General features: G+C 58.4%; 1 protein-coding gene across 1 annotated transcript in view; it reads left to right on the plus strand.

Annotated features, from left to right (window-relative positions):
• The first annotated feature begins 11 nt into the window (after positions 1-11).
• Positions 12-18,473, plus strand: part of HS6ST1 (heparan sulfate 6-O-sulfotransferase 1) — a 41,848-nt gene continuing 23,386 nt past the window's right edge. The window contains exon 1 of the mRNA XM_021695838.2: positions 12-649. Coding sequence (XP_021551513.1) covers positions 123-649 — 527 coding nt within the window. The 5' untranslated portion in view covers positions 12-122. The remainder of the gene's footprint in view (positions 650-18,473) is intronic.

Consider the following 18,473-nt stretch of genomic DNA (forward strand, 5'->3'; position numbering starts at 1 on the left):
GGCGCCGAGTAGCCGGGTCGGGCCGGAGCGCGGGCAGCGGCGGCGACGGAGGCAGCTGCGCCCGCGCCCCCCGCCCTCCCAGGCCCCGCGCCCCGCGCCCGGGCCGCCGGCGATGGTGACACATGCGGCGGCGGCGCGCCGGGGGCAGGACCATGGTTGAGCGCGCCAGCAAGTTCGTGCTGGTGGTGGCGGGCTCAGCGTGCTTCATGCTCATCCTATACCAGTACGCGGGCCCGGGGCTGAGCCTGGGCGCGCCCGGCGGCCGCGCGCCGCCCGACGACCTGGACCTCTTCCCCACGCCCGACCCGCACTACGAGAAGAAGTACTACTTCCCTGTGCGCGAGCTGGAGCGCTCCCTGCGGTTCGACATGAAGGGCGACGATGTGATCGTTTTCCTGCACATCCAGAAGACCGGTGGCACCACCTTCGGCCGCCACCTCGTGCAGAACGTGCGCCTCGAGGTGCCCTGCGACTGCCGGCCCGGCCAGAAGAAGTGCACCTGCTACCGGCCCAACCGCCGCGAGACCTGGCTCTTCTCCCGCTTCTCTACGGGCTGGAGCTGCGGGCTGCACGCCGACTGGACCGAGCTCACCAACTGCGTGCCCGGCGTGCTGGACCGTCGCGACCCCGCCGCGTTGCGCACGCCCAGGTGAGCGCCCGGAGCGACGCGGTCCCAGCTAGAGGCTGCTGCCCCAGCCGTGCTCCCGCCGGGCTCCCCTGGGCCCGCTCTGCCCTCCTTGCCCTCCCTGCTCCCCTCTCCTGTACTCTTGGGGCCCCCACTCGCCGCAGCCGCTCTGGACCCCCTCCCGACCTGCTGGGCTCCCGGAGCTCTCAGTTCCTCCGCTGCGGCCCGTTGTCACCCTGCCCTCTATTCTCACCTTCTCCTCCTCCTCGCCTTTCTACTTTTCCCCCTCCACCACCCCCGCCCCCCAGGCTGCGCAGTGCCTGGGCTTCCCTTGGGTCACAGCCCACTGTCCTGGGGCCGTCACTTGCCTTGCGTCGCGGGCCAGTGTAAAATCTGGCCCGCCCCAGCTGTGGGTCCAGGCTAGCCTGGTGTCTTCGGGCGCGAAAGTGGGTTCTTTGGCGTGTGTAGCCCACCTGGAGTGTTCGCTTACCTTGGCCGCTCACACACCCGAAGCGGAAGTGAGAGAAGTGAAGTGCCTCTCCCCCTGCACCTGTGAGGCCCCCAGCCCCCCAGCCTGCCTGGAGAAGGCTGGGGAGGAGCTGCCAGGGAGGGGGGTGGGCTCTGCCTGCCGGTCTGTGCAGGTAGAACAAAGGCATGAGTGTGACCTGGGGCTGGGGGCGGGGAGGAAGCAATGCTGCCTGCCCTCACCAGTTGGGCCAGAACCGGTTGCAAGCTCCCTCTGAAAGAGGAGCAAAAGCAGACCAACGGCTAGATTGGGGGAACTGAGTTGGTCAGGGGTACCTATTCAACCAGACATTTTCTTTGGGGGCCCCCCATTTCTGTGGAGCTTGGAGGCACAGGGCTGACCTGTGTGGGGGGCAGCTCTCCTGGGAGGCACTTTGTAACCACAACCTCAGAGGGCAGGCTGGGTTTCCAGCGCTTAAAAGTTGGATTCTTTTCTCCTGTTCATATTGGTGCTCTGGGGGCCTTCTCCCCATGATATCTGGGCTGGGAAGAGCCAGGAGTGAGGTCTTCTTGCCTGTCCTTTGTTTATATTCTATATTTGTCTTAGGACTGCACTTATAGCCAGGCTGGGGGTGGGGGAGCTTATGTGAGCTGTGTAGCTGTGTTTGTTGGCACTCTTCTGGGTCAAGAGGGGGCAGGGTCTCTGGTGTGTTTGGGGGATAAAGGTTGAGGATCTGGCCAGGCCACAGTGAAACGTGGTCCATGGCATTGCTCCTCTGCTCAGCTCTTCAGTTCTCCTGTGGTCTTTCCCTGACTGTCGGGAAATTAGGGTCCTGGAGCTGGGGACAGAGGTCATCTTACTTTCCCTTGGCTGCCCCACCCCCTGCCCCCAGATGGCAGCTCGAGCCTGTGAGGTGATGTTCCAGGTCTCTTAAGTCCCCACTGGTAACAGATCTACCACCCCAAAGCCCTTGAAGCCTTGCTTCCTGTTCAGCACTTGGTCTGCTCTGCATGGGTGCGCTTTCCTGGTGTAGCACCCACCTCCCACGCCTTTGCCCCTGTGGCCAGCCACTCTGTGCTAGACTAAGCCAGGTCTGGAGTTTGCAGCTGCTGGCCTACCGGGACTGTAGTCCCCCAGACCTGGGCACGGACCAACCCAAATAGGCCCGGGTGGGCACCTCCCTGCCTTCAGTAGTGGGGATGGGGGTAGGCACCATCCTGTCTGCCAGAGGGAATTAGCGTGGGAGACTCCCAGAGGGGACAGTGTGCAGAATTTGTTCTGGGGGCTGCCAAGACTGGGACACTCTCTGCAGCCTATTTCCTGAGGCTGTTTCCCTTTGGGTCACCACGATGAAGGGCCCCCTGACCTCCATTCTCTGGAGTTTGTCCACCAGAGAAGGAGGCCCAGCCACCCTTGCAGACAAGAGCCCGGAGACCAAGTGGAGCAGACAGAGCCCCCAGGTGCTGCACGAGGGAGGCCCAGCACCCCCTCCTCAGGGTGGGTGTGTGTAGCAAGAATAGAAAATGCCGTGCTTAGTCAGCCAGATGCCTCTTGCTATGGTGGGCTGCCATCCCCTCTGCCTGGAAGTTACTGAGCTCAGCAGCATGCAGGCCAGGTGGAGGAGGGGTTTCCAGGGTCCTCAGGAGGCCCTTCCTCTTCTGTCCACTTTGGGAGTGGGCTGTGCCATGAGGCAGGTGACAGAGCTTCATCTTCCTGTGCTGTTCTCCCCCGCCCCCTTCATTTCTGTTCCAGGCGCTAGGTAGATTGCTTTTTTAATGAGCTTCCCTGAGAGGCCAGGGTAATCTTGGCTTTGTGTGTTTATAAGCCTATCGGACTGAGGTTCACCTGCTGAGTGTTCCCCTAGTCTGGGGCTGGACCAGGGTGCTTTGAAGGTCAGGATGCAGTTCTCCCACCTGCCCCAGGGACCCAGCACCTCTCTGGATGAATATTGTCAGTGGCCAGATTCCATGGGATGCCTGGTTTCAGGAGCTCCAGATGTTACCCTCGCTCTCCTTTCAGCGGACCAGAGCTTGCCCTGCCCCATGGCCCTGTGGGTGCTGGAGTGACCACCTGGCTGGGTAACTGCGGAGGGGATGGGCCTGGCTCCAAGAGCCACCCTGACAGGGCCCTGGGGGTCTGGGCTTAGGGTGAGGACCTTTCCTTCCTCCCTGGTCCCCTGGGCCAAGCATGTTACAGGGTGTGAATGAATGCTTCCCTGCCATAAGGAGTGCTTCTAGAAACTCCACCAAGCCTCTCCCACTTCTGGTGCTAGTGACTCAGTGGATTGGGGGTCTCCACAGCTCCAGAACCTCCCTATCACACGGCATCAGCTTTGGGGGTTCTAAGCTGGGCAGGTGTTGAGGTCACAAACCTCAAGATGAGGAGACGTACTTTCCTGGAATACAGTTTTGCAGCTTCTAGCAGTGGTTAGTACTTCCTAAGTTGAAAGAGAGAAAAAGGTGCGTGAGCAAAGCATCAGTAGGTCCCTGTTATGGACTGTGTCCATTGAGGGGGCTGTCACACCTGCTAGCATCAGCCAGTGTGCTTGAAAGTCTCCCAGGAAGGACTGATCTTGGAGTAGTGAGGCTGCCCACAGGCAGCAGGCAGGTGGCCGGCCAGCTGTTGCCAAGGGCCACTTCGGTTAGTGTCTCTGCACCCCATGCTCCATGTCACTTCATAGAATCAGAATGGCGCTCTTAACGGCCAGAATGTCTCTCCTTCCTCTCCCCATTTGCCTAAAGGGGACAGAAGAGAAGACACGGATCTGGCCTGGGTGGCCCTGGAAATGTTTCTGAAATTGTGTAGCCTTCATTTGGAGCCACCAGGGGCATTTGGGTCCCCAGTATGGCTTCCAGGAGCCCCTCGTGGGCTCCCAGCATCTGTGATACTGCTGTGTAGGAGCCCTAGAATCGATGGCCTGTACCCTCCCAGTCCCCAGCCTCTTTTCTGGTCATGTATCCTCCGCTATCCTGAGTTCCTCTGTGTTCCAGAAATCTGCCAGTGCTCTCAGCTGAGCCTTTGCTACCTTCTGCCCCGGCATGCTGTCCTCTCCTCCCACTCCTCTGCTGGCTCCTCCTCTGCCTCAGCCTCAGCCCTGCTGCCCCTTCCTCCAGGAAGCCTTCCCTGGCAGCACCCTGTTGCCTTAGATGCCCTTGGCCATCCTGACATGTCCACAGCATGTTGGCACTGGCCGGATGCTGAGTGGGTACTGCCCACATGTTGGCACCAACTAGAATGTTCTTTTCCTGGCCGCACACCCTCTCCAGGAGCTGTGCCCCTCCATGAGTCCTCTAGTGAATGAGATTCGAGTCAGCCTTGAGTGCAGTGCTGGGCCCAGCCAGGTTGGGCAGACTTAAGATTGGGGCATTTTTGTAACAATTCTTTCTGCAGCACTCAACAATTTCCAACTTGCCTTCACAATTACTCTCTTACGTGTGATCAAGGGACAAAGCCCGCATTTGCTTACACTGAGGCAGATGTTACCTAGAGCATGTGACTGGAACCCATGAATGGGGCCCAGCCACCTAAGGGACCTGCATGGAGTGTCACCATGGCCTGAATCGCCTAGGGAAGCCTTGCGTGGAGATGAGGGGACTGTGAGGTCAAGATGTTCAGAATTAGATTTTCATTCATAGCCAAAACAAAACACATCTTTTTAGGCAAATGCACAAGAAGGCAAACTTTCAAATAGCTTACTGACAATTATGTTAAATGGTGCTCTGGCTTGTGGAATTAGCTAATTCATGCTTTCTTTAAAGCACCAAAGACTTGCAAGACCAGGGCTTCCTGTCCTTCTAGGCCCCTCACTTGTAAAACCTGGGGCCACGCAGAGTAGGCTGGACCACTGTGCTATAGTGGGGCTGGCTCGGATCTGGGGACTGTCTGCTCCCCGGTCAGAGAGCCTTTCCCAGGGGGCGCAGCTCCTACCCCTGGGGCCTGTGAGGCTCCTTGTCTTTTTCTTTCTTTCTCAGTTGGTGGTGTGAGAGATTTAGCTGCTGTACTTGGGGAGTGGCAGGCGGTCAGCAGAGGCCTGGCTTTGTCATCCTTAAGGGACGCTGAGTCTTTTTCTTTCACATCTTACCCTCTTATTGTTGTTGTTGTGATGATTATGTGATAATTGGGAGGAAAATATAAAAGAGAAAAGAAAACTGACTATTCCTCACACATGCTTTTTTTTTTTTTTACTATAATTGAAACCTAATGTGAATTCTCCATAAACGTTGTTACTTCTTATTAAAAACTTAATGTTTTAGTAGCTGCAGACGACCCCCCCGGGTGCGTTGTTAGTTCTGCTGTGCTGTTGAACGTGCAGATTTCCCGTTTCTGGCTCCTGTAAGTAATGCTGGAGTGGATGTCCTTGTGTGTAAATGTTTTGCCTAGCTCTCATTTCCTTTGTAAGTTCCTAGGAGTGGAATTTCTGGGTTGAAAGGTCTGAAGGTTTAAATACTGTCAGTGTAAGTGTGAAGTTACTTTTCAGAAAGTCTGTGCCTTACCGTGTTGCCACGTGTGGTATTTGAGTGCCTGTTTAGTATTGAATGGTGTTGTGGGTTTGAAAAGAGTCTACTTTCTTAAATCAGCAAAATACGTCTCTCTGTGGTTTTTATCAAAAAGTCCTGCTTGGTGCAAGCACTGTCAGGGCTGGTCTAAACTTCAGGGGGTTTGGGAGGATCCAGGCCCAGTCACCCCAGTACCTGCTCATCTGGTCACGGATATCTGCTTTTCGGCCATTTGGGGTCTGAAGGAAAGGGGTGGTGGGCTATGGGGGACCCAAATCTGAGTAAGCCAGGGTGCAGGCGGGAGGCTGGCTCTTCTACCCCAAGCACTCAGTGGGTACTTGGAATGGGTCATCTCATTTGGCCCCACCACCCCAACGATGCAGGCATATGACGATTGTCCCAGTTTCCCATATGAGGAAGTCAAGGCCCAGAAAAGTTGGGGAACTTGCAGAGTGTCTCAGCTTGGAGAGTCTGTCCTGAAGCCTGTGTGCCCCACCAGCCCTCTGCTGCACCAGCTCCCCCCGCCCCCAGCCGGGAAGACTGTCTGTGGGTGAAAACAATAGCCAACCGTTCAGGCAGACCAGCCAGGTTCAGCACATGCAGCTTCCAAGACCCTGGGCAGACTGGGGCAATTTCACGTGCAGGCCTGTGTCACTGCTTTACTGGGAAACATCTGGCAGCCTACACTGGAGTAGCAGTAAGACAAGAATCAGGCCACATCCTCCTGGCTCTGGCAAGGTAGTGCCGGCAGGGTTTGCCAATGTGTGCGCTTCTGGCTGCCATCTGCGGCAGCGAGCAGGGGCCTCCAGCACTGTCTGGCCGGTGCCCCCCCCCGGGCCCCCCCCCCCCCCCCCCCCCCCCCCCCCCCCCCCCCCCCCCCCCCCGCCATGCTGCCACTCCCATGTAATCGGCTTGTCCCCAGGTGGTCCTGAGGGCCTGCAGCCACCAGCCCACCACCTGGCCCTGTTGGAGGGGCTGTGTGATTCCGGCTGGGACACGATTCCGCTGGTCTGTGGAGAGTTCGAGAAACGGGAAGGGCACTCAGGCTCTCTCCTGAGAAGGTGGTTTCTGAGTACTTCTCAGCAATTGTTTATAACCACGTGGATCCTTCTTATTGGCAACCCTGTTCCCCTTTTCCTTAAGGCCTGTAGCTCAGCCTCACTTGCCAGCACTCACAGATGAGGAGATGTGTCTGCGGGAACGTTTCTGTCTCTCCAGACCCTTGTTCTTGCCTCTTCCAGAACTCCATTGGCTCTTTTTCTTCCTGTTAAGTTTTTGCTCTCTGTTTGGGTTGCCAGGGCCCCTGGGGTGAGATGCGGTCCCAGCTACAAAGATACAGAGGCCCAGGCACTGGTGTCCAGGCTGTCCCGGAATGTAGGCCTGTCACTTTCGGGCTGTGGTCTGATTTCTCTGTTCTCCCAAGGTTCCCGGTGTGGCTGTGTTCCAAGTCCCTAGCTTGCAGGGCTGGTTATTCTGGAGGTGTGGCGTGCACATAGACACACACTGGAGAGTTAGCATGCTGATCCCAGGCCGCCCACCCACCATGGGCAGCTGTTAGAGGACATCAGGACCAGCCAGGTGGCGGTGGGCGTAGGCTGCCCAGCCACTGAAGACCACACACATCCTGCCCCAGCCTGGGCCTGGGGCCTGTTTTCCTCGATAGGGGAGCAGAAAGCAGCCGGGGCAGCCCTTCTCTCCCACGCCACCCGCTGCCCCTGGCCAGGCTCCGGCCAGCTCTGGGTGCTAGGAGCTCTGCTTCGGAGGCACAGCCCTAAAGGTCAGCGAGCATCCCTTCCCTGCAGTGCTGTCTGCTTCTGCCTCACTTGAGGCTCCCTCCAGAGCGCCTGGACCGCTTGCAGGCCCCACCCCCACCCCAGCTGCTGGTCCTTCATTCGTTTAGCCAACCATCCTGGGTCTGGGGCCTCTGTTCACCAGGGCTGCCTGTGGGCACTGACATGCCCAAGTTCCACAGGAGCTCATGGGCCGTCTCTATGTAGACGGGGCTCTGAGGCCCCAGTGAGGACAGAGAGACAGGTGGGACTCGACTTTGGGTTCCATCCAGAAGGTCCAGGCAGCAGCTCGGGGGCCTCCACAAGAAAGCAGAGAAGGAGAGAGGAACCCCCTGGGCAGCCTTTCTCACCTTAGGTCTGAGCCTGTTTCCCCATCTCAAAAGTGGGGTATGGAGTCTGTCATTTGGTTCTCTAGAGGAACCAGTGACTTGTTATCCATGACTTCCGGGACTGCGTAGTCCTTCCAGCCCCAGATTGTGTTTGGGTCTTAAAGGAGCCGCTCTCTAACCCCTTAGAATTCTGTGATCCGAGGGGGAGCACGGGCCTCATGGCCCAGGAGCGGGGCCCAGGCCCTCGGGTGTAGAGCGGGCTGTCAGTGGCTTGCCACGGCCCAGCGGGAGGCTCTGTGGGGACGAGGCGGGGGCTTCAGTGAGAGGCAGCCCCCGACAGCTGTGCATCTGGCCTGGCTCTGAGGGCTGCACGTGGGCCGCACAGCTGCCTCCGTGTCTTTTCACAGGGAACGTCAAAAGGCCCAACGGGGGAGGGGGGGAATCGCAGCAAATCAGTAATTGTCTAGAAAGATAGTAACTACAGAGATTAAAAGTCTGGAGCTAATTGTTTATAAAGCTGTAGAGTTGAAGGGGGTCAGTGGGCAGGCAGGAGCTGGGGACTCTGGTGTCTCTGGAGACGGCCCCGATGCACCAGGGTGAACATTTGAACGTCTGAGCTCTTGAGTCACAGCAGTCTGGGACTGGATATGCCTGGAACTCTCTGAGCCTTGTTGCCCTTGCCTGCCTGGGTGTAGCAGGAGGCGTTGGACAAGCCAGACCCCAGCAGGTAGCCAGCTCCATAAGCTTCTCTCTGCCCACCGTGGCCTGGAGGGACAAAGGCCATCCACAGGCAGCCCAGCAGCGAAGAAGCCAGCGGGAGGAAACGGCTGAAAGCAGGTGGGAGAGCAGGAACCGCGGGTGGTCAGGGTGGACAGCAGAGCAAGGGTGGGGGCCCAGGCTTGGAGCCGGACCCAGCTGGGTCGAATCCTGACTCTGCCAGTCACAAGCTCTGTGACCTCGGTTTCCCCATCTGTAAAATGGGCACACTGATAGTGCCTGCCTCAGAGTTGGAACTGTGCCTGGTGCTGGAGACTTTTTTGCAAGATGCCACAGTGCATCCCCTCTCTCTGTGGACAGGGAAGGGCCCTTCAGGGCCCGCTAGGCATTTGGCACCTGTTGTGGTCAGCTTGAGAGCCAGCAGGGGGCTTCCTTACAGCACCCGAAGTCTGGGTAGCTAGGGTCCCATTATGTGGGACATCCACCAAGCATCACTGGCCTTCCAACATGACAACCTGAGATGCGAGATGTGCCATGCTTCGGCCATGGGGGTGTCCTGCTCACCCCGGGCTTTGGCATTGGAGACCACCCTGTTCCTTCCCATCAGGGGCTTCGCTGTGCTTCCTCCCTGGATGTCGAGAAAGCCCTGGGCTGTGCTCACCCTCCCACAGGTGTTGATGTGTGATGTGGCAGGCTCGTGTTTTCACTTGGTGATGGCCGTGGTCTGTGCTGCCAGTCCCTCTGTCCTCACTGCGAGTTTAACACAGGGGCACCAAGGCAGCCTGCTGTGGCTCCCCTCTGCCACCCCGCCCCCCTCACCACTGTGTGCGTTTCATGGTTTTCGGCCCCCTTTTTTAGATTTCCACCTCAGACGCGTATCCCTTAAACAGCACCCAGCACTGTTGACGCGCTCTCCAGAACCTGCATCAGACTGTACTTGACCTTCTGCAACTTGCTTTCTTCATTCAGCCTTGTTGTTGAGATTTATCCACGTTGGTCCATGACATGCATATTTAATTTGTTGACCACTGGACTTAACATCAAGTTTGTCTAGACGCGTCTCTTTTCCTCCCGTGCTTTGTTCCAAGAGCAGACAGGAGTAGCGTCTCACAGACCAGGTGGCAGTGGCCAGGCCTGGCCTCCCGTCCTCGTGTGTCCCTAGGAGTGGGCTGGGGGGCAGGTGGTCCATGACTGGTGCTCTCCAGTCTGGCTCCTCAGACTCCCAACACCGTGCCTGAGGTTCATCCCCCACACCGTGCCGGCGTACCCCCACTGTGTGGCCTGTAAGACACGGTCATCTTTGTCAGGCCAGCAGCTGTGAGATGGACCGCTGTGGTCTTAGCGCCTGACCCTGTGGCTGGTGAGACAGGCATCCCGTTACCAGGTTGCCGCCACTGAGGTTCCCCCTGCCACTTACCTGTTTGTGTCTCTGGGCTGCTTAGTGCCCTGAGGGGTGGTGTGTCCTCGCGTCTCCTGGTACCAAGTTCTGTGGGTGCCGTGCTTGCCAGGCCTCTCCTCCCTACTGTCCTTCCACCCTGCAGATCATCCTGAGCATTTGGTTTACTGATGCCTGTGCCGGTGTGGGCCAGGCGGGCCCACCAGGCCTCCTTCCTCCAGCCGATGGCACCGAGTGCACGTGCAGGGGATGGAGGGGAGTGAGCCCCTGTGGGACCCCACGTGGTTGGAGCTCAGCCAGAAGACTGAGTAGATAGACAGATGGCTGACTAACCAGCCGTCCTTCCTACAGGAGGAACACCCCCAGGGCCTTCCTTGGAAGTCCTCAGCAGCACCGGGCAGCCACTGCCTGAGCCCAGCCCAGAAGGCCAAACAAGTCCGCGGTCCTCCTGCTTGTCGTCTCGCATCCATAGATCCTGGTTGTTGGAGCCCCTGTGAGACTGGATTGGGAAAAGGATCCTGCACTCAAAACCAGAGCCTGGAACCCACTGCTCTGAGGTCACAGGAGCCTCCTTCCCGCCCAGTGGAAACCTAGGTTCTCCCCAGAGCAAGGCCTGTGTCACTCCCCAGCCTGGCCAAGGAGCCAGACACCAGTGCTTTGGCCCCAGTCTGGTGCCTGGTCCCTGTCTGCTGCAGCCACATCCCAGGGCTGTCCCTGCATGGCCCTTCTCTGTGGATGAGGTTCCTGCACCCTCCTCTCATCCCTGGGCCTTAGAATGTACCCCACCCACTCTTAGCCCCACGTGGCCCCAGCCCAGTATGTGCAGCATTTGCTTCTAGACCACATCCCCAGTTGGCCCATACATCGCTGTCCATCTGAGAATTAGCTCCTGCCACCACAGGGCTCATGGGGCCCCAAGAACAAATGTGGGCAGCGGGTGGGCATCTCCCCTCTGAGTTATGAGCTTGAGAGCCTCACGTATAAATACTGATTATTCTGGAGCACTGGTGTCCTTGGGAGAGGAGGACCAGCAAACATTGAGTTTGGCGTTTGCATCCCAGCAGCAAGAGGTGACATGGGGTGTCGTCTTAGAGCAGTGAGGCCGGCTGAGGCCCCGTGGCATTTTCTCTGGAATCCTGCTCCCCATTCCCCGTGGGGGAAACTTTGCACCAGTAGACGGAGGCCCTCTAGCCAGACAGCAGCTAATGGCGGGGGGTTTGTGTGAAGTGAAGGTGCTGTGCCACGTGCACCCCGCTTACAGGACAAGCAGGTGTCCTCGCCCGGAGGGCACAGGTCAGGGGCAGAGTGACTGTCCTGACCGCCACGCTCGCCCATGGCCAGGCCGTCCTTGCTTACGCCTCTCTCTCAGGGGCCCCACTTGACAGATGAGAAAACCGGGGCTCAGAGAGCCTGAGTAACTTGTCAGTTGGCCAAGGTGGGATTCACACACAGGCCTCTGGCTCTGGGGCTTCCCGTTAACCCCTCCCCAGGGTCCCCACCTGGAAGGCGAGAGCCAGGCATCTCCTGGGCACAGGGTTCAAGCCCAGCACTCTGCCTGCCGTGGTGAAGGGTAACAGGGCTGCTTCAAGGGTGGGCTTTCCCAGGAGCCCAAGATGGTACAGTGGGGATCAAGGGCAGGTGGAACAGAGGAAGGGCAGAGCACATGGCTTCCCAAGGGAGTTTGCTGTGAGGAGAGGCCCTGCCCTGGCAGGCACAAAGCCGGGGAGGCGGTGGGCCACTGCTGAGGGCGCTCCTGCCCTACCTGGACAGCCGAGGCCTCACCCATGCAGCCTCAAACCCTTGCCACAGCCCTCCTTCCTGCCCAGCCCACGGCAGCCCTCTGGGACCCCTCGTCCCAAAGAGGAGTGGCCACAGCTCCAGGCACAGCCCCCCCGCCTGTCCTGTGTTCCCTCGTGGCCGGCAGGCAGGCGGGCAAGCAGGTCTGGGCAGCTTGTTCTACTCGTACAAGTCCAGACAGAAGGCTGCTTGCCGGCCCACCATCTGAACCCTGAAAGTTCAGGGCCTACCAAGTCCTGCTCTAACCCATTCGACACAAGCATTCAGGAAGCCATCTTGTAAGGGAAAGTTTGTTCCTTCGCTTTCCTGGAAGCTAGGCTGACAGTATGCCCAGTGGAAAACGCCGTTTTTATCAAGTAAAAAGTGGTCAGGTTTTAGCCAAGTGGAAACAAGAAGGGTGGTGGGATGGATGTGGGGCTGTTCAGAGCAGAAGCAGACGCCTGTCCTCGAGCAGTTGAGTGGGCGGGGAACCCAGTGGGCATCAGGCAGGGCTTCACCCAGAGGCACAAAATGCACACCAGGCCAGCAGAATCCCAGAATATGAGAGCTTTGCAAAGAGGCCCCGGTGTCCTTCTGGCTCATGGGCCCTCTCTCACCTCATGGAGGTGAGATGCACAGAAGACTCGAGAAGCAGAGACCAGCAGCCAGTGCCTTGGGCTCCCTCACATGCCACCACGTCTGTCTGGAGGACGGGCACTGTCCATGCGGCCCAGTCTGAACCACAGAGCAGTTCCGCATTTGGCAGGGGCTCCCCACACACCAAAGAACCCCACCTGGCTAGGGGAGATGGGCCTTGTGTGGCGCGGCAAGGTTGAGCAGGCTCCTGTCATCCCTCTCACCAGCCCTCCGTTCTCTGCGTGCTCCCCAGCCTGAGCCCTGCCGTCTCCAGCCACTGTGTCCGTCCGCCCACCCGCCAGGCCAGAGGCAGCCTGTGGTGGGGCTAGGGCTGCAGACAGGGTTGACTTCACGGCCCTTCCAGTGTGCCACAAATAGGATGGCCAGGTTGGGGTGGCGCTGCAGCCCAGCCAGCCTCCTGCAGAACAGTGCCCTGGCCATTCAAGACACTGTGTGAGCTGTTCCGGGTCATTTCCAGAGGAAGTGCTCCCCGGGAGGATCAGTGGCTTACCAGAGAGCCTAGGGATGATGGCCTCCTCCGGCCTGCTTCAGCTCTGAGCCCCGGCCAGGCCACACAGCCAGCTGGTGTAGGAGCCTGAGCCTTGTGGGCCGGCAGCTGTTGCCTGCCGAGGTAACAGGAAATCCCGGCCGTAACCAGCCTGGGCTTTGTGCATGGAGCCTTGTGAGTTGTTTTAATTCATTCAGTAGGTTTTTCCTGAGCCCTCGTTCCGTGCAGTGTTGAGAGGGGTACCAACATCAGATGGAGATCATGGTCCTCGCCTTTCTCCGCCAGGGCTGCCCAGCTGTGTCTGACAGGCAGCCCAGAAGCAGGAGGGCCCAGGGGTCTTGGCAGTAGGCACATCCCATGGCTTGCACTGTCAGCTCCCTCCAGTTCACAGGGGCAACGTGAGGGTCTTGACCCCCTCGGGTGGTGTTTCTGCTGTCCATCTGTCAGGCCAGATGCAGGTTTTCTCCAGGTTATACCAAGTTAGGGTCCTTTGACATCTTGCTCTGGCTTTAATCAGGATGCATCCTGAACCCCCACTCACCCTGCCAGCGACTTGGCACTGGCCTGCAGGGACCGAGGGGCAGGCACTGTCCAGGTCACTGGGAGGTGGCACCACTCTTCTCCCATCACAGAGGCCGAAGCAGAGGCTCAGGGAGTCCACGTGACTCACCAAAGGTCACGTGGCTTAGGTAGCAGACCCGGGACTTGAACTCAGGTGTCCTGGAGCCCCATCTGGGCCCTAACCATACCCATGGCTGCAGCTGCTTGGCAGTTGTCATTGTAGAGCGTCCTCAGAGAGGGAGAGACAGTCAGGATGGGCTCGGGTGCTGCCCCTTATTGAGGGCAGACCGTTGTGGGAACGCACCCAGCCTCCTGGGCAGAGTCAGAGGTCACCCATAGCTCACCTGGTCGATCTCACAAGCAGCAAAGAGGAAGCTCAAGGCTATGGAAAATTTTGTGGTAGATCTGGAAGCCATGTTTTAAATATTTATCTGCAGGGTTTTTTCCTAGAACAGTAGTACACGCTATAGCTGGGACCTGGCCGGGGAGTCTCAGGCCTGGGACCGGGCATTCTGCCCTTGCGCCGCCTCTCTGAGTCTGTGGGATGCAGCAGCACCAGCTGAGAGTGCAGGGCCTGGCTGAAAGCCTCCACACTGGGCCGGGCAGCGTGCAGCGAGGGGTCAGGAGGGCTGGCAGCCTTCTGTGTTCCCAGCGCCCGACTGGTTTCCAGGTGCCGGCAGGCGTTCCCGAGGGACAGGGTTGGCTTTGTGGCTCAGGCAGGAATGTTTTCTCGTTGGAGCTTGACGTTAGCTAGCGAGAGGACCCTGAGGTCAGGAGAAGCCCATTCATCTCTCTCCTCTGCACAGATTATGTTCACAACCGGCAGCCACTGGCTGATAACCACAGCATCTCCCCAGGCTCCCAGCCCCCTCCCACCCTCATGCCTGCCGTGCACATCACCCAGGAGAAGAGGTGACAGGCACGTGCTCCCGCGGCAGGTGCCTTGGCCTTTCTCGTGGCCCGTGCCGCACATCACTGCTGATCACAGGCCATCCTCCGCTCCCCAGGGCCGCAGCCTCAGGCTGGGGCTGCATTCATGGGGGCCTGGGGGACACCGGCCCCTCCCCAGGAGGGAGAGCGGCTGACCACAGGCCGCACGAGGCACCACCCTCACATAGCCACACAACGGCTGCACACCCACACTCACACACGCTCCGGGCAAGAGCTCGAGCTGGGGAGCCAGCAGTGACTCAGAAACATCCTGGAACAAGAATTCCTTTTTTCCTTGTGAGTGGTGGGCACTTGGGGATGTTTCCTCCCGTTTGAAATTCCTTCCCGCTAGCCCCCTTTAAGAGCTGAGAGATTTTTCCACTCCGTGGCTGGGCCATCCCTCCGTCCCCACCCCCTCAGAGCAGGCCAGGACTTTAAGGAAGTGTCTTTTCAAGGGAGATTTGCTGCCATTGCAGAGGGGTGGAGGGGCAGCCTGGAACGAAGGCAGGCCATCCCTCAGGTGCCCTGCCCGAACAGAGAGGTGGGAGGGCCGGGCTTTGCGGGAGGCTCTGTCGGGGGTCAAAGACCAGACTCCTCAGACAGCTGGACCTTGGGGCTCACTTCGTCCTTCCTGCCCTCCCAGGAGAAGGGGCTCTGGCTATGACAGTGACAGCCATCCTTGCTTCTTAGGCAGGCATGACGGGCAGGGTCCAGTGGGTGCTCTCTGTGGCTGCCATCACCACTGTCCTTACCACACCGGAGACACGGTGGTTGTGCTCCCATGGGCAAGGACCCCCAGGCCAGGACAGGGTAAGAGGCTGTGCTGCATTGGTGGGCTGAAGCTGGAGTTGCCGTGGCTGCCTGGGTCTCATTCCTGGGGTGGCCTCCTGGAGTGAGCGCAGGGGCCCCTGGCACTGAGGGGGCCTGGGAGCATGTATGTGACTACGGGGCTGAGGGCATGGGTGACTCTGCCAGGCAGGAAACCAGGCTCCGGTCATGGAGCCTACCCTGTGCACCTGCATCAGCCTGTCACCCCTCCATCCCCCCAGGTATTTTTCAGGTCTGCTTGAAGAGATAAATACAAACAGGTAACTGGACAGATAGTTGGGTCCGAAGGCCCAGCTACATTTCCCTTCCCCACTGGAAGAAGGGGACAGGGGTGACTAGAGACAGGCCTGGGGCAGGGGCTGTAGAGCTCCAGCCACAGGAGCGGCTCAGCTGCTGGGCCAGCAGCCCCAGAGACACCCCACACCACCAGCCCCCAGCGAGGCCCACGCCCACTACCCCCACATAAGCCCCCCAGGTAGACACACCCACTGCCCCCCACATCCCCCTCCCCAGTAGACACACACCCACCACCCCCAACATGGCCCCCCACAGTTAGACGCACACATATACACCACCACACGTCAGGTAGACCAGAGGTTCAGGGTCAGGAGGGCAGGCATCTCCAGGACACCACACCTCCCCAATGGCACGCAGTGCTGGGAAAGGCCCTGCAGTGAGGCCAGTGTGCCCCATCCCTGCCAGGTTCTAGCAGGGTGGTGGTCTTTGTCCTGGGCAACAGTCTCTACTTTATCAATCCCCAGTGTTAGCCCAGGGACCTGAGGGACTTGGGGGACTGCCAAGTTGGGTTGGGGACCAAGGTCCCAGCTTCCCAACCCAGGAGCCTTCCTGTGCAAGCTTGCCTACACCAGCCACGCCCTCGGTGCATGCCTTGTGTGCCTTTGATTCTGTGCAGAAATTTGGGGTTGAAATCTAAAAGTCCCCCATTTTGCATAAGGCATAGGAGAGAGCCGAATGAGGTTGGCAGAGCGGGACATAACTCATCCAGACCAGGGCCTGACATCTCCCACTGTCCCAACCTGGGCCTCAAAAGAGAAACCTGATGTTGGTTGGATGGGAGGAAGGGGACCAGTGGTCCCTAGCCCCAAGATGCGGTGTAGGCTTTTTGCCTGCTGGGGGCTGGCGTTTTTGCTGTTGTCGACCTCGTTTCTCTGCCTGGCAGATGGACAGTGTTTGCAGGGCTGAGCGTGGGTGAGGGGCCATGAGCTGCTTTCCACCACAGCCCCCACCCTGTTGGCCTCTGTCCCACCAACAGCTGGAGTCCTTCAAGGCAGGCTGGGCCACCATGATTCACTTATGTGTCCTCGCCCTTTGCTGAGGACCTGGCACAGATTAGGTCTTGACCTTCAGAGACAGCCCTTCTTAAGCCCCACTGTGCTCCTCACCAGTGTGTGACCTCAGGCAAGGGTGACCTGTCTGTGCCTCAGTTTCCTCATCTGTCAAATGGGGCTGGTATGGATGATGCAGCCTGCTGGGGTGCCTGGAACCCAGGGGAAGGGTCCTGGGTAAGAGAGCTATTCATTCATCTTCCGTAAGATGTCTGGTTTGGGATAAGATTGAATTCGCAGTTTTTGTAGTTGGTAAGGCTTCTTGCAGTTTGTTGAGAGCTGGGACAAAGGGCTCTGGTCCTGCAGCCAAGGGCCAGACCAGAGCCTTCCAGAGCCTGTTCATTCATTTCATTCATTTCATTCATTCACAGGACAGGGGAGCAGAGCACCACCTCAGGGTTGTTAGGGGTGTGAGGTCCCCTCAGCCAGTGGACTTCGGGTCACCAGTATCACATGTGATGTGAGGCGTGGTACAGAGGCTGAAGAGGGGGCTGTGTGCTCCCTTGTCCTCACAGTGAGGGATGGGTGCTTGCTGAACTCCTGCTCTGTCCAGTTAAAGAACAGAAACGGGGTTCTCAGGTCACACCCGAGTCCTGGGCTGGGTCTGTGTGCATTTCTGCCCCATCCAAAGCCAAGCCTGGTGCTCTGGGTCTTCTCTTTGGTCCTGTCATTCCCCAGGAGAGCTGAGGAAGTACCCCCCCACAACACACTCCCTCTGGGGGCAGGTTTCACTGTGTGGACTCGCCTTTGTCACGCAGTCACTGAGGGTCCCTTGGGGTGACTATACCCAGAGAAATGGCTTCTCTCCTGAGAAGCCTGCCGTGGTTTTGTTCTTGAGGACTTGCCTGGCCCGGGGCTGGCTGCAGATGCCCCATCATGGAAGAGCCTTTTTTTTTTTTGACTGTGTTCATATATGCATAACATAAAATTTACCATTCTAACCATTTTTTAGAAGTGCACAGTTCAGTGGTTTTAAGTTCATTCCCATTGTTGTACCACTATCACCACCATCCATCTCCAGAACTTTTCCATCTTCCCAGCTGAAACTGTGCCCATTAGACACTAACTTCCTAGTGACCCCTCTTCCAGCCCTTGGCAACCACCGTCTACTCTCTGCGTCTGTGAATCTGATGACTACATACCTCCCATAAGCGGAATCTACAGGATCTGCCTTTTTGTGGCTGGCTTATTTCACTTAGCGTCACATTGTCAAGATTTATCCACGTTGTAGCACGTGTCAGGGTTTCCTTACTTTTCAAGGCTGGTCAGTACGCGGTTGGATGCATAGACCACATATTACTTACCCATGCGTCTGCGGACAGACACTTGGGTTGTCTCAACCTGTCGCTGTCATAGGTCGTGCTGCCGTCAACATAGGTGCACACATTTCTGTTCAAGCCTCTGCTTGCACTTCTTTTGGGTGTATAGCTGGAAGTGGGATCGCTGGGTTATATGGTAATTTGATGTCTCACTTCTTGAGGACCTGCCGTACTATTTATATTCCCAGCAGGAATGCTTCAGGAGTCCGCTTTCTGCACCGGAGCAAGTTGGGCAGAGAGCCCTGACTTGGGGCCTCAGGGGAGGAGTCTGACAAAGTCCGGGCCAGACTGTGGGCCCAGAAGTTGGGGAAGGCAGAGGCACAGGACAGCTCTTAGTGGAGTTTGGGACAGGTGTTTAGCAGAGGGGACGGGGTAGGTCCCCACCCTTGGGCCCACTGGCCACCGGGCAGAGCTGAGGAGGGGCCGCTATCACAGTTGGCTTGTCCCTGCAGTGGTCTCAGGTGGACCCCCCACTGGGCCCAGCCCACTGCCACCGCCCACCGCCTGAGAGGTCTAACGTGGCCGTGCAGCTTCTGCCCGGCTCAGCATGGCCACAGACCCCTGCTTACGGAGCCCTCGCCTCCATGTAGCTTCCTGCCACGGAGGGTTGATTGTCAGTTCTCAGCGCCCGTGGGCAGCCCTGAAAATGTCTGCGCTCAGGTGTATGAGGTGCCGCCTTTCACCAGTGGCCTGAGGCCGCACACACGTGGGCTCTGCATGCCAGGCCCCTTTGACGTCCTCTCCACCTGT

This window comes from Neomonachus schauinslandi, chromosome 3, assembly GCF_002201575.2.
Source record: "Neomonachus schauinslandi chromosome 3, ASM220157v2, whole genome shotgun sequence".
NCBI lineage: Eukaryota > Metazoa > Chordata > Mammalia > Carnivora > Phocidae > Neomonachus > Neomonachus schauinslandi.